At 39.3% G+C, this 15,957-nt stretch overlaps 1 protein-coding gene across 6 annotated transcripts in view; it reads right to left on the minus strand.

Annotated features, from left to right (window-relative positions):
• Positions 1-9,895, minus strand: part of ADGB (androglobin) — a 105,271-nt gene extending 95,376 nt beyond the window's left edge. For all 6 annotated transcript variants that reach the window (XM_027633783.1, XM_027633769.1, XM_027633787.1 and 3 more), the window contains exon 1: positions 9,763-9,895. In XM_027633783.1, the coding sequence (XP_027489584.1) occupies positions 9,763-9,824 (62 nt within the window). In that variant the 5' untranslated portion in view covers positions 9,825-9,895. The remainder of the gene's footprint in view (positions 1-9,762) is intronic.
• Between the last annotated feature and the right edge of the window lie 6,062 nt (positions 9,896-15,957).

The raw sequence follows: 15,957 nt of genomic DNA on the forward strand, positions 1-15,957 counted from the left end.
TTGTAGCAAATGTGGGTAGAATCCTTCTCAAATCTTCATTCACGAAGCCCAGCCATGATGAATTCTGCTGAAAGTTGCTTTTCTCTCTTACATTGCTCATTACATTGTTCATCTTAATAGAAGTCTATAGACTTCTCTTGCACAATCTGATTGTACAGTCTTCAACCAATGGTTCATGGAGTGTTTGCCTGCAAGATCCTCTGACAATGCTTTGAGTTTCATGGAAAGAAAAACCTAAAACTAAGTCTAGTAGGGAGTACAGCATTTAGTGTCACTAGGATATTACTTAATGTTTTCATGCCCATGAGTCCATGAAGTTTGAAATCTACAGAACAAGTAGGCTGAGCTCTGAGGGGTTCATTGATTTAATTGGAATTAACTAGGAAAATTAATTTGAATACATAATTTCCTAATTAACATGTAATCTAGTTATTAAAAAATTAAACTTACTGGTCGACTTACATGCTATTTTATTATGTTTGCTTTATTTACTTGGGGAAAAACCCATTGTCTTACCACAAAGCATGAAACTAAAAAAGAAAGTTAAAGGTAAACCAAAGGGGGGGAAAATTACCAACAAATTGACTATATCAATTAGAGTTATACTGTGTTTACACACTGAAAAATTTCATTGAATGAAGCACAGGTGCTGAAAGCAAGATCATAGAATCATAGAATAGATTGGGTTGGAAAAGACCTCCAAGATCATCAAGTCCAACCTCTGATCCAACTCCAATTACTATATCATGGCACTAAGAGCCACATCCAATCTCTTTTTAAAAACCTCTAGGGATGGTGAATCCACCACCTCTCTGGGTAGGCCATTCCAATGCCTGATAACCCTCTCTGTAAAGAATTTCTTCCTAACATCTAACCTAAACCTCCCCTGGCAGAGCTCGAGCCCATGTCCCCTTGTCCTATTGTTGGTTGCCTGGGAGAAGAGACCAACCCCCACCTGGCTATAACCTCCCTTCAGGTAGTTGAAGACAGTGATGAGGTCGCCCCTAAGCCTTCTCTTCTCCAGACTAAACAACCCCAGCTCCCTCAGCCTCTCCTCATCTTTCTGGCCAGAAAAAGCTATCACTAAAAATTCTGTTTCTGCAACTAACAAAATTAGTGCCCTTGGAAATACAAGTTACTTACAAAACAAATAGACAATAAAAAACAATAAATGAAAAGTGAATCTTTCACACTGAAGAAGAACAGTATAAAATCTTCAGGAATGTCTCTAGCTTTAATTAGCTTAGAATTTAGGTATTAGTGCAATAGTACAGTAATAGAGCTTTCAGATGCACAATGATGCAACAAATAACTTTGGAAGAACAATTATGAACTAAAGCGTTTCACCCAAATTGAACCTAAGATCATGACACATTTATTCACTAACATTACTACATCTGCAGAAAGTATGTATGTGCATTTGCTAGGGTTACAGATGGTTAATTTTTAAGGTACATTGATAATTCTCCCTTTAGTAATGTAGCTGGATGTCCTGGAATCCTGGGCCATTACAGATCTCTGTTGCTCCTAAATTATTTGGGAGAACAGGAAATGCCTTGTCAATATAGGTAATGCAAACAAGCAGTAAATCCTTCAAAAATGCTCTGTACAGCCATTCAAATGAATATAATTGTTTATCTTTGGAAATATTGCAATTAATAGATTGCTAAAACAGACTGTAACATCAAAACATCCTCAGCTTAATCAGGACAGTAGGTGCAAACTGGAAATGAACAATTGCTGTTGCTCAAGATACACTACAGCTCACTCTCAGTCTTGTGAAGCCTTAACTGCTTTGGTTAGAAAGGATCTGGACTGAGATATTTGAGATAGAAGAACCTCCCAAGTTATTGAAAATCAGCTTTGTAGTAAGAGTATAAAAATATTGTAATATGTTACCAATTACAATTGCAAAGCAGTTTATGAATGCAGCGCAGGTTTAAATTTTTTCATATAAATCTTCATTCCCTTGCAAAGTCCAGTGAGTAGCTGGGTTTGGCTAGGATTCAGGTAAATTTCTTCACAGCCACTTGTACAGAGGGGATATATTTGAGATTTGTGATAGAAACAGTGTTGATAACACAGGGATGTTTCAGTTATTGCAGAGAAGTGACTACACAGAGTCAAGGCCTTTTCTGCTTCTCACACTGCTCTGCCAGCAAGTGGGCTAGAAGCGCACAAGAAGGGACCACAGGGGACACAGCCCAGACACCTGACCTCAACTGACCAAACAGGCACACATCACCATATGTTGTCACACTCAGCAATAAAAGCTGGGGGAAAAAGAAGGAAAGGAGAGATGTTGGGAGTGATGACATTTGTCTTCCCAAGTCCCCACTATAAGTGAAGGAGCCCTGCTTTCCTGGGGATGGCTGAACATCTGTCTGCCCATGGGAAGCATTGAATGAATTCCTTGGTTTGCTTTGCTTTTTACCTATTAAGTTGTCTTTACCTAAATCTACAAGTTTTTTCATTTTTACCCAGATTCTGTCCCCCATCCTGCTGGGGAGGAGTAAGTGAGCAGATGTGTAGCACTGAGCTGCCAGATGGGGTTAAATCACAACACTCAAAACTAACTGTATTTTTAAAGACAGCCTAGTTTCTAATAAATGGGTCAGAAATAACCATAAAATGGATACACCTAATCCAAAAATTGCAAACATCAGGACTAGTATTCTCAATGTCTTTTGTCCAAAATGTTAACCCTGTTTCACGTCTCTAGCAGAACTTAGTTATAACCACCATGCCATACTCATCTCTGACCTAGCTCATGCAGTCAAAAACAAGCATAAGCACCTACATATGATTCTAACTAGCTTTTACAATAATATAGCAACCCCTTCTCTCAAATAAAACAAATGTTGGAACATAAAGATGTACCACTGGGCTACCCTCACAAACATGAGAACAGGAATACTGAATGAGAGCATGGGTGAACTGTAGCCCAACATCTCGTCTCAAACAATACTTGCAACTGAAAGCCTACAAAGAGCATAAAGGCATATGCAGTATAGTTGGCAAATACTTTTAACAGTCCCTAAGAATTTTTAGCTCAAGCACTTCCTGAGTTGTATATGGTTGCTACGTATTTATAGAATCTTCAATGGATTTCTTTTCTGAAGACTTGTATCATGATTCCATGTAAATATTTAGTGCCCATTAACATTTATATTAACTAACATATTTAGCACAACACTAAAATCAGCTTCAAGTTCAACCATCATCCTCTTATCCACAAGTTATTAGTTCTTGCCATTCCCAAACTTCAGCCAATCTAGCAATCCTAATGCAAAACGCAAAAAAATCAATTTGTTCAGTCTCTATTCTCTAAACCACTGTTGTAGTCTAAACCTTAAGTATACTTACCTAAAGAACACATGCTGGCAGTGGATAAAACCTCAATCACAAGCCTTGGCTGAAAGCTTATCCTAGGTATATAGGAATAGAAGTATGAACTACCAATGCCACTATTTCTTTCTGTTCTTACTGTCTCATTAATCTTAACAATGAACATTAGGTAATCCTAGACTTTGGTGCAGCAACTCACTGTACCACAGCAGTGCAGCAACCTGCTACTCATTGCAATCAACCAGGCACAAAGCTAAACTTAGGTAATTTCTTCCGGCCAGTCCAGGCTTCAGCCTGTCTCTGCTGGTCCTTAAGCATACATCAGCAGTAAATATTGCTCTTCACAGAATCACAGAATACGTTGAGTTGGAAGGGATCCACAAGGATCATCGAGTCCAACTCTGAGCCCTGCACAGGACAATCCCCAAGAGTCACACAATGTGTCATTCAAACCCTTCTTGAACTCAGACAGGCTTGGTGTTGTGACCATTTCTCCAGGGAGCCTGTTGCAGTGATCAACCACCCTCTGGGTGAAGAACTCTTTTCTAATATTCAACCTAAACCTTCTCTGACACAACTTTAGGCCATTCCCTTGGGTCCTGTCACTGTCACCACAGAGAAGAGATCAGTGTCTGCACCTCCTCTTCCCCTCACCAGAAAGTTGTAGACTGTGATAAGATCTCTCCTCAGTCTCCTCTTCTCCAGGCTGAACAAAGTGACCTCAGCCGCTCCTAACAGGGCTTCCCCGCGAGGCCCTTCACCATCTTTGTTGTCTACCTTTTGACACTCTCTAAGAGCTTAATATCTTTCTTATACTGTGGTGCCCCAAACTGCACACAATATTCAAGATGAGGCCACACCAGTGCAGAGCAGAGCGGGACAATCCTCCTCTTTGACCAGCTGGCAATGCTTTGCCTGATAGCCCCCAGGACGCGGTTGGCCCTCCTGGCTGCCAGGGCACTGCTGACTCATATTCAACTTGCTGTCAACCACTGCACTCTCTAAAAAGAACTTTAGCACTACTCTGACCTTCCTCTATATACACTGGTGACCTCTGCCTGTGCCACAATTACCCCTAAATCACTTGCTTCTCTTGGCACCGACCATTAACTCCTCACTTTTTTCCCTAATAGCCCAAACCCTAATTGAGATAGATGCTGATGGCTCGGGTTTAATTCAGAAGATTGGGCTTGATGGCATAGAGCTTCATCAAATTAATTTAAAAAGCATTTAATTCATTATCCATTTTTACTAGCCAGACTCTCTTTCAGTGCCAACAGAGACATCAATTCCTATTCACCATAGCTGTTGAAACCTGGGAAAGATCACATTCTCGGTAGCCTCTAATGGTGCAATTAAGAAAAGCTATAAAGGCAGCAGCTCTTTTGAGCTCTTCAGCCTGTCATCTCTAGCAACTGCTTAGCTCCTGAAGGGAATTGCTACCTAATTAGAAAGTAATAATGATGCCAGACCCAATGGAGCATCCCGTAGAGACTCACGGGAAGTCTGCCTAAGCAAGTTCAAAGCAATTTTCCTGCCCTCTCCATATGTTTTTGAGGTCCCACTCCAGCAATGCAATATATCCACCAATAATTCTGACTCATTTTCCACAGTGCAGATGACTGTGCTGACTCTTCTAAGCAATTATGGGGGGAAAAAAGAAGCCTGATCTTACTAGAAATTAAGAAAAGTGATTTTAAGGTGATCAAAATATATTGCCCAGATGTTTGTACACGTTACTTTCAGGGGCCTTCTACATTAACTTTATTCACAGGAATTGAAATTATAACGGTGTAATTTTTTTTCATAAGCACTGTCTGCTTTGGGGATTTTTTTTACAAATTATTTAAAAAAATATTAGCCTTTTTTTATATTACTGATATTTCTATTTAGGATTTTGATTATTAGTTGCATATAAAACAAGTAGCATTTACTATCAAAAAGACAATATTAGTCAAAAGACAAAGTCTTTTTAACATTTTTATCACTGTAACTGCAAGTTTTGTTTTAAAATAAAACACAGAAAACCTATCTTACAATTACCACAGAATACTAAACTTACGAGGTAACATTTTCTCAGACAGCTTGCAAGCATCTATTTCTCTTTCAGATACAGGAATAGCAACATTACCCAGGTTCTTACAGATTGACACAAAATTTGTACAGTAATTGTCTCCATTTCACAAACGTCCTGAATAAATGGGGTAAGAGAATGAACACAAACAGATATTAAGGTATGCACATCCAGGGTTGCCCCATCCCAGGTGCAGAATTCAGCACTTATCTTTGTTAAACTTCACATGGTTGGTAGTTGACCAGCCCTCTAATTTGTCGAGGTCTCAACCAGGCCTCCCTGCCTTTGAGGGAGCCAACAACTTCTCCCAATTTTGGATCATCTGCAAACTTAGTACTCCTTCGAAGCCTGTGTCCAAGTCATTTATGAAGATATTGAAGAGCACAGGGCCTAAGATGGAGCCCTGTGGAAATCCCCCACCAGTAACAGGTCCCCAGTCTGATGTTACCCCATTCACTCTGATGCTTTGTGCCTGTTGCTCATCATATGATGTGTTTACCCAGCTGTGTGCTGGCCATTTGGTTCAGAAGGATACTGTGAGAGATGGCATTGAAAGCTTTACTGAAATCCAAATATCTAATAAGTAATTGTTATATCTCCAATGAACACAGGTGCAATCTTACAGTGTATGTATAAGATGTACTTCCAATTTCCACAACACACTTGAAAAAGAAACAATATTTTCTAGAATTAGGAGAAAATCATTACCTGATGAAACATAGAGTAATCCATCCGACACAAGGATTACCAAACAAAATGAGGACTGAATCACAGAGTTACACAGAAGAGTTGGTTTTATCACCATGCTCAGCACTTTTCCTTAACAATTATAAATATTAAGAGCATCAATACTATTCATTTGTCCCAGAGTAGACTCCTAGAGAATCGGGTCAGTACTCTCCTAATTTTTCTTGATAACAATGACACAGATCTAGCCTTAAATCAGAAGAGTGAATGTTCTCTGCATATGGGGCCAGAACTGTACTTTCTAGTAAATGAATGACATTTTTATCTTGTTCTCATAGACCTGCAAACACAGAATACTTTACTGGAATACAGATATTCCTCATTGTACAGTATTTTTCCATTTCCAAACAAAGAAATAACATATCAATCTGTTTGCTATCAGCTGCATTCCCATCATTCTGACATCACAAGTCCTATGATAAAGGGTAAAGCAGTCTAGAAGCAATGTGGAAAGTTGAAAAATGAAATACAGCCTCTATTTTGCATAAATCACTGTCTGTAGTTTTTAAGTTTTAACCATAAGCCTAATCCAAACAAAAAGCTCCCTATAAACGTTAGCAGAGTATAGTTCAAAACTTGAAACTGCCTAATTGCTTGTTGTCTCTGTAGGAATTCTGCAGCTCATAGCAGTGGTCTCCAAAGTAGGGAGTGCACACAAAGGAAAAAAATATTAGAGCTTGAGTAGTTCATGTATACAACTGACAATGGAATAAGTACACATATACTGGAAGGGTGCACTCAAACCCCTTTTACTAGTTGGGTTGCACAATCAGAAAAAGTTTGGAAACCGCTCGCATATAGCATGACTAAAGAAAAAAAATTATGTTTCAATGCTTAGGAGAGACAAAGAATGCTAAAGTACCTTTCTAATACTGGGTTTGGTTTATAAATTGCAATCCATCTGAGAAACAAGGGTAAGAAAGAAGAAAGGTTATTCAAGATCTTAAAAGTGTTCCCAAGGGTAAACTTTTAGTCCCACTGTGTTCAGTTCCCAACTATCAACAATTTTCACTGCTTTCATAAACACCAGGTTTTCACAGAGATTTTTGACTAGAGAGTATTAAGATACATGGGGGTTTTCAGCAGGATGAAGTTCTTACTGAGACTAAATACTGCAGTATAATAGAGCCTTTAATCGACTCAGAAAGCAAAATTTACAGTGCAAAACAGTATGAAAGTATAGCAAGTGCTGAAATCAAAATTTCAACTATTTTATAGCACCATTCTCTACTGTTTCATGAGAAAATGGGGCTACTTTTGCAGTAAAATTTTTGTTTTGAGACAAAAAAATATGTATTCAAAAGTTTAGTAAGTTGTCATTAGCTTTCCCTGATTTAAATTAATTATCTACAGTTCAACAGATGCTAAAGGAAAATCTTTCCTGACAACTTAATCAAGGTTTATCAGGTCAATTGCTGAACTTGGAAAGACGTGCATTGACTTAAACCAACGCTTTTTCATCCATTCATTCAAAAGGCCTTAGTAACATTCCAGAATGAATGACAAAAAATGAGTGGGGATAGATCAGTTAGGAAATCAGTATGAGAATTGCTGTAACTTTCGATTTTTTTTGTGTCACAGATTTCCTGTTTTCCCCTTTTACACTATCAGCATTTCTGATAATATAAATCTAGATTCAAATACAAACAGGGGTAGTTCTGTATACTAAGAGCTGTTCCATCAAATAAGAAAATAGTAAGATAAGATTAAAAAAAAAAATTCAGCTTATATCTCCATATGCCTGAATACGATTCAGGGCAATAAGAATTCATATGGAAATGTATATGGCACCAAAACATTCAGAAGCTTACTGCTGAGAGTTACCCTTGTTTACTAGAGGGGCACTCTGTATCACAGTGGTTTATCACACGACAAACACAAAAGACATGCTACAGTTAAAGCAGAAGGTATAAGCTTAATTTAAAAAACACAAATACAAGCTATTTATTCTGTGTTATGACAGTTCTGCTTTACAATCAGGTTACTGCAACATGTTACTAGACTACAGAAGAAACAAACTTACTAAGCTACCATTAGGACATCTTTAAGCTACTCCACCCTATGTAAAATAACTTCCCTTCTTTTTCTCCGACAGTGCTAAAAAAATAAAGTGTCCCTGATGGCTTAGACATGACCAGAAAAATTTTGATAAACTGTTTGAAACAGTAAATATGAGAGGTTGTACGGCTGTGGCTAAAACAACAACAATAAAGTTACTAACAAAGGGTGCAGTGGGGAAGCGGGAAGAATTAGATACTGGCAGTCTGCAACAACAGAAAAGTAAACAAAAAGGGAATCAAGGTGTGAAATATCAAACAGAAATATGATGATATGAAATAAGAAACTACTGTGTAGTAAAGGCTGCGTAACTAGAAATGAAATAAGAACAAAGGGGTATTTGAGGATGATTTCAAGAGAGAAATAAGTGATACAACTGAAACTTTCAGTTATAGCAGACAAAAAGAAAAGGGCATGAGCACATATATCAGACACCTTTTTCATTTCAAGCCTGAGAGCACCATGCATTCAGGCTTACATAATTTAGGATGAGAAAGCTGCTCAAAATACAGAAATTGAACTCACAAGTCAAAACAGCAACCGTGAAAGAAAGTCAATGCTTTCTATTTATTTATTTGTCCTTGCAGGAAGAAATATACATTTACACAGAAATATACAAATTGCCACTAAACACTCAACAAATAGTGAATCATTTAAAAATAACTCAAGAGATGCTACTTACAAAGAAATATTTAAGAAATCAATAGGAAGAATGCTTTCTTTAATATATTTACTTTCCTTGGGTTCATTATAACATAAAGCAAACATTCCAGGCACAGGGAATTCTTTTCCTTTCTGTAAGTGAAACTTACGTGCTATGAGAGTCATTAATCATTTTGCCCCGAAAACTTCAGCTAGTTTAGTTCCTCTACCCGATGAAAATGGGAGGAGCCTGAATTCCTAAAATTATTGTCCTGATTTGAGGTTCTTTTAAACCCAAAACCATTTCAGTGAACATTCAACTTCTGACGGCTCCTGACCACCAGTTGAACGCTTCACTCCTTCTGCTATGCTCGAGGTCCGAGGCACCCTGGCTGCTAGGCCAGGTATGGTACAAGACACGCATCCCCCGGCTTGGCAGGACGATGCTCCCAGACAGGCGCACCACAAAGTACCACAGGAGGAAAAGAGCACAACTTCGACGTCAGCTGGGCCTCCAGTTTGAACAAGCAAGCAAACTAAAAAAAAAAACCAATCCGAGAACAACCAAGCCCCACCTCGCCTCTTGAAACCCCTTTTAATTAAGCACCCACATAAGGAAGCAGACTTTGTCAGCACCAGCTATGAGCACGCACAGGACTACGGGCCCGCACCCGTGTCCGCCGGTGCCATGGCGACACGGCCGCCACGCACAGGTGCGCACGGACGACGCCTCCCGGTCCCGAGGAAGGGAAGCCTCGGGGAAAAGTTTCTAGCCGGCCAAGAGGACACCCCGGCCGGGCATCCTGGTGTGTTTCCCGGCGCGCCCCCAGTGTCCGGGCAGGCGGCGTGGACAGCCCTGCTCCCGTGCCCTCCCTCCCTCCCGGGGCTCTCACGATTTGGGGGAGGTGCTGGTAGGGCCGCCGAGATCCTTCTTCTTGTTCCCCTTGGAGGCCATGGCCACGGTGCTGCCCCGCCGCGTCCGTCGCGTTGCCCGGCAACCCCGCCGGGCCGAGGTGGCGGGTCTGGCGCCGCCTGAGCGCTACCCCGGTGCCCCGCGGGAGAGGCCCGGCGGGTGCCCTGCGGGGGAGCGGCCGAGCCCGTCCTCGCTCCAGGTCGGCAGGGAGAGCCCGGACGCCATCCCCATCGCCTGCTTCACGTTCAAGGAGCCAAAAAACAGGGTGTGAAGTGCCTTTGCGGACAAAGGTTTGGCTCCTAGGGTTATGGTGCATTCTGATCTTCTGCGGCAGCTTCGAGGATCTTTCCTCGTTTGCCAGTGGTACTAAATTAGGAGGAGCTGTCGGCTCTCTCGAAGGTAGGGAGGCCCTGCAGAGAGACCTCGACAAAGTAGAGAGGTGGGCAATCACCAACCGCATGAAGTTTAAAAAAAAGACAAGAACCGGATTCTGCAGCTGGGACGGGGCAACCCCAGATGTAAGTACAGACTTGGGGAACGAGAGGCTGGAGGGCAGCCTGCGAAAAGGGACCTGGGCCCTGGTCGATGGCAAGCTGAATAGGAGTCAGCAGTGCCCTGGCAGCCTAGAGAAATTTTAGAGCTAGATTATGCAAGATTTTGTTTTCTCTTTTTATTTTCAAATGATGCAACTAATTCCTGATATGAAGCCTATGATTATCAAAGTGAGTGGAATTCCACCAAGGTCAGGTAAAACTAACATTAATGTGCTGGTTTTGAATTCAGCAGATAGTTAACTTCATTTTAGTTTATACACAGAATTTTTCAAATACATGCCCCAGCTTACATTATTACCAACAGCTCCTATTTCTCTTAACCTACTTGCTGTTTCCCAGTCTTTAGTGAGTGATAAAAAAATTCTTTATTTAGTCTCAGTCTTTTTGAAATATATATTTAAAAAAAAATAAATCAATGAATATCTATTTGTCAAATTGCAGAGAGCATGAGTAGATAAAAAATAAGAGGAAAAACATGCAGTTGTTGCTACATCTAGAGGCTTGTTTTAGACAAATGTCAGATCATGATTTATATGAAGATGACAGGCAGCCAGATATATACTCATAAATTTTAAAGCGGAGAATTCTTCCATATCTTGGCATTTCCTTCAGCATTATGTCCAGCAGCATCCATTCTAAATAAGGTACTTTGGGACACTTCTCACTTGGGAGCAAAATAAACATTTCAAGTTTATTTATTTCTTTTCAAACTGAACAGTTGGTCTTCTCTTCATACAATTATGCTATAAAATATTTATTAGAGCATACAGATAAAAAAAACACAACAAAACAAAACAACAACAAAACCACCAAAGAGAGAGGTGAGTTCAAACATTTGGCTACCTCTTTAGTACCAGCACAGTGCTGTTAACCTCCACACCATGCTGGATGCTGATGCCAAGTTGTAGACTGGGCTGGAATTTACAGGACTGAGTTTGTGATGCAAACTGCATACAAAAACATCTCAAATAATCTGTGATTTCCATGTATTCCTCTGAATCCCCTTTTCTTTCCTATACTTACTAGACAGAGAAAATACTATAGAAAAGTATCTATAAAACATTAGTGTAAGAGGCTACAAGTACTAGTTGGAGACAGCAGAACACTACCAAAACCACTCTCAGGGGTCTTGCAGCGCAGACTTAGCTCTCCTCTGATTTTACAGAAGGCACAAGAATTTCAGAACATGACAGGAAAAAGTTTTTTGCCTTAAGAGAAGGCCTGGGAGTGTGGTAGAGTGGCAAACCTTAATTAGAAATAGCTGAAGAGGAGGCTGAAGACAATCAGATTCTTCTCAGAGGTGCCAAGTGACAGGATTAGAATCAACGTGAAAACTTACAACCAGGAAATTTCCATAAGAATACATGATCCTCCAAGGCCACTTCCAACATTACCTATTCTGTGATTCTGAGAAGTTTTCCGTGAAAAAAATGTTAAGGACAAAATCAGACAGAGGCTTCTATAAGAACAGATGCTGCATCTTCAAGTATGAGGTTGCATCTAAATTAAGAGATGAAAGGGAAATAAAATTGCTTTTGATTTTCTTTTTGTGTTTTGGAGACTTTTTTTCCCCACTTCTTTTACCAAATGATAGGAAAAATTCAGTTCTGAAACTAATTCATTTAAAAGATCAAAAGAAGGGCACCCTTACTTCCACTACTCTCTTTTGTCTGTTTACTAAGTGAAAGAGTAGGTGGGAATGATACAAGGAAGGAACAGGTCAGTGGGGAAACTGTAAACGGGGAAGATAGCAGTGCATTGGCATTTCAGGAACAGCAGGCAGTAAAGGATCAAAATAAAAACTGAAGGGTGATCCAAAAAAGGGCAATTGTGAGTGAGGAAATAAAAACCCTGAAGTATGTGACAGAGCTTGAGAGGAGCAGTCTGTGCACAATTAGGAAATCACATTCTCATGCTAGTCTCATTTCGGAGAAACACAGAACCAAAATATTCAGTAAAATATCAAACAGCTGTCCAAGTCCAATTTAAATATCACAATACCATTGGGTCCCATGAGACTGCTCAGGGCAAATACTTAACTTCAGGTTGAAGTGTTCCATGAATTAGGGATCACCACCAGTTTTGATCCTCTCTCCACTTAAATATTGAATAGAATGTAGTATAGGCCCCAAGAGCAGGCATGAGAGGAAATTCAAGTAGCTCAGAGAAACATGCAGAGCCATGGCATTTCTTTTGTTAATTTTATGTTTAATGATTCATAACAGGAATATCTTTCTATGTCAAAGTGAAAGGCTTCCTGGGTTTGATACTGTGTGAAAACCCTACCTGAAGTTTGGAGTTAAAGTCAACTGTGGTACTGTAGCTATTGGAACTGTTACAAAATGGAGATACAGACAGAAGAGGTAGTATTCTAAATATTTGGCTAAAAGATACAATGAAATTGTGACTGTAGCCTGAGGGACAGAAGAAAATTTCTAGTTTTAAAATGAAAATACACAATGTTAATATAGTGCAACCTTTTTGCTGTAGAATCTATTAAATCCCCTAGTACACTGTTTTACTCTAGTATTTTGTTTTTTACAATTAAGAACGTAACCTTTTTACAGGAGATTTAAAAAGTTAAGTCTTGTTGTTCTAAAGTAAAGGCATGCTGCAGGTCTCAACATATCCTTTCTGACAGTGATTAACTTCAGTGCACTTTTAAGTGAGGTTACAGGCTACACAAAAAGTTGTACTATTTTAAAAATGCAAAATATATGATTGCTAGATAAGTATTTTTTAGAGTGTGATTAACATTCTTCATAAAAAGTCAAGAACAAGACCATAAACTGATATGTCTACAAGATATATTAAAACTTGTTTACCAAATCTACCAAATCGACATAAAAATACATTATCTTCTCTAAATAAAAAAAAAACCCAACACTACAATGCGGTTTACATTCTCTAACTTCTGAAACACAAAAATTACATAAGGTATTGTGACACTTGTGCCATCAGAGATATAAACAAGTTCCACCATCACTATTTGAACTATGCTGAGTCTCATCTAATTCTGCTTAAAACAATAACACAATGAAAAATGGCATCCCACTGGACCATCTGACAAAGTCCTTGCTCCTTAAACTACTAAATACTAGAAGGCAGTGATTTTTGGATATCTGGAGGCAAAGTACAGTTGAAAACAGTAATTCTCTAAGTTTCAAGCAAAGTAGTTTGCCTGTTTGGTGGGTTGACTCTAGCTAGACACCAGGTGCCCACCAAAGCCACTCTATCACTCCCCTCCTCAGCTTGACAGAGGAGAGAATGTGTAATGAAAGGCTCATGGTTCAAGATACAGACATAGATCACTCACCAGTTTCTGTCATGGGTAAACAGACTTGACTGGGGAAATTAGTTTAGTTTATTACCAATCAAATCAGAGTAGGATAATGAGAAATACAAACCAAATCTTAAAGACACCTTCCCCCACCCCTCCCTTCTTCTTCAGCTTAACTTTACTCACAATTTTCTCTACCTCCTCCACCTAATGGCACAGAGAGGTGGGGAATGCAGTCACTTCATCACACATTGTCTGTGCTGCTCCTTCCTTCTCAAAGGAAGGACTCCTCACATTTTCCCCACTCCAGCATGGGGCCCCTCTCATGGGAGACAGTCCTCTACAAACTTCTCCAGTGAGTTCTCCCCATGGGTTTCATAAACTGCTCCAGTGTAAGTCCCTTTCATGGGGTGCAGTCCTTCAGGAACAGCTCCAGTGTGGGTCCCCCACAGGGTCCCAAGTCCCGTGAGAAAACCTGCTTCAGTGGGTGTTCCTACTCTCATGGGTAGACTTTTTGCCACATTAATGCTGGGATAGTACTGCCAACTAAAATTCACTAATTATAACCAAAGACGCTTGGACATATTATGACCAGTAGAAATGGATAATATAGCCCAAATACGACACTACTTCAATATCACAGTCTACAGGACACTTCTGAGACAAAAAAGTTTAAAAAAATATACCCATCTGAATGCAAGAAACAAAGTCCATTATTCTGGATGGATACCACCTACTACTTTGATACATACCAGTAAAGGGCAGGAGGGTTTAGAAACAGAGTTAACAGGCTGTCCATGCTATCTGTAATCTTTAGGAAGCCATGAGCTTTCCAAAAGACCAGTAAGTTAAGCTTTCAGAAGGGTTATGATAATATACAGGTTAAAAGTTCAAGTTAAAAAGAAAAAGAGAAAAAAGTAAAACCAGAAGCCTGTATGTTTTGTCAAAAGGCTGAACAATTTGTTTCATTAAATAGAACCTGCAAAAGACAAACATGCCACATGAAACATAGCAGCTACCTTTTACTCCCAGTTACATGGGCAATAAGGCCAGAAATCCTGCATATTTTAACTTCATTTAGAGTTCAGGCCAAATGACAATTTACCCAGTGATAAAGAGAATGAGTGCGGTGGTCTCACATATCTTTGCAAAAGAATGAAAGAACCAACAGAGATGCTGGCCCTCTGCTTGTACCCTTACCGAGCCAAAGCTATCCAAAGCACCATCTCTACCTAAAAAAGGTAGGTTTTTTTAGTGTACTTGGATCAGAAAGAATATTTGCACAGAGCAAAATGATAAAATAACCATTTAGTAAAATTTATTCATATGAGTATGAAAGCCATGTAGGATGTCTAAGCAACAAGTTTTCACTGATTGAATGGTCTATTAGGTGGTGATAAAAAAAGAGGCCATAATCACATATTTAAAAATACACCGAATACTTTTCCTGTTTACACAAATTGAAGCAGCAAAATGAGCTACAAACAGAGCATTATGATGACCATGAACAATACAGGCACAAATAATCTTCACTATATAGTTAGATCTGAATCTAGTATATTCCTTATATTCAATATTATTTTCCTACAGGACATTCAGAATCATTATCATCTCTCTAGGATTTTATTATTATAATTTTTATTCCTGGCCTACTGCTAATCCCATTTCTTCAATCCTCTAGCAATCCCTTCCTTCAATCATATGAAGGATGAAGGCATAAACAGACTTAGAGAACTGTGTTTCTATAGCAAATAAGGTTTCTGTTTAGAATCAAGGTCAGTAGCAAGATATTAAGACTAAGATAAGGAAGCAACAGTTTAAGAGCAAAGTGTTCCACCATTCAATACCATGGTTTTACTACACATACTTTTTTCTAATATTTCCTTTCATCACCATATATCAAATGGTTACTCAGGCACTATGTCTCTAAGAATGACTTAAACTATTTCCCATTCATGCAGAGGTTTAGAATTTACATACAACTGTTTGGGAAACAAAAAGTCTACCTCCACTGGCTGTTTCCCTGGTAAAACCAGGCATTTACATTTGTGCAGCTTTAAAGTTTAGAAAAAGATAGTACACAGGAGATTAAACACCTTATCAAGAGTGAGTTTACAGCCTAAATGGAGTTGTTCAAGTGATTGAATAGGAAGATTATGGTAGTTTCAGGTTAGCCAGAAAGGTTAAGACTCAGACAAGCCAGCAAGCAAGGAACATGAATGGGATGCAACTTCCTTTCTGAAACGCTACAGGCTTTCAAAAGAAAAAAAGAGCAATCAAGCTTTACATGTCCAATAAGTCTGCACAAATCTAAAGGACATTCTTTACAGTGGTGTACAGT

Source organism: Corapipo altera, unplaced genomic scaffold, assembly GCF_003945725.1.
Source record: "Corapipo altera isolate COAL_440 unplaced genomic scaffold, ASM394572v1 2b, whole genome shotgun sequence".
In the NCBI taxonomy this organism is placed as follows: domain Eukaryota; kingdom Metazoa; phylum Chordata; class Aves; order Passeriformes; family Pipridae; genus Corapipo; species Corapipo altera.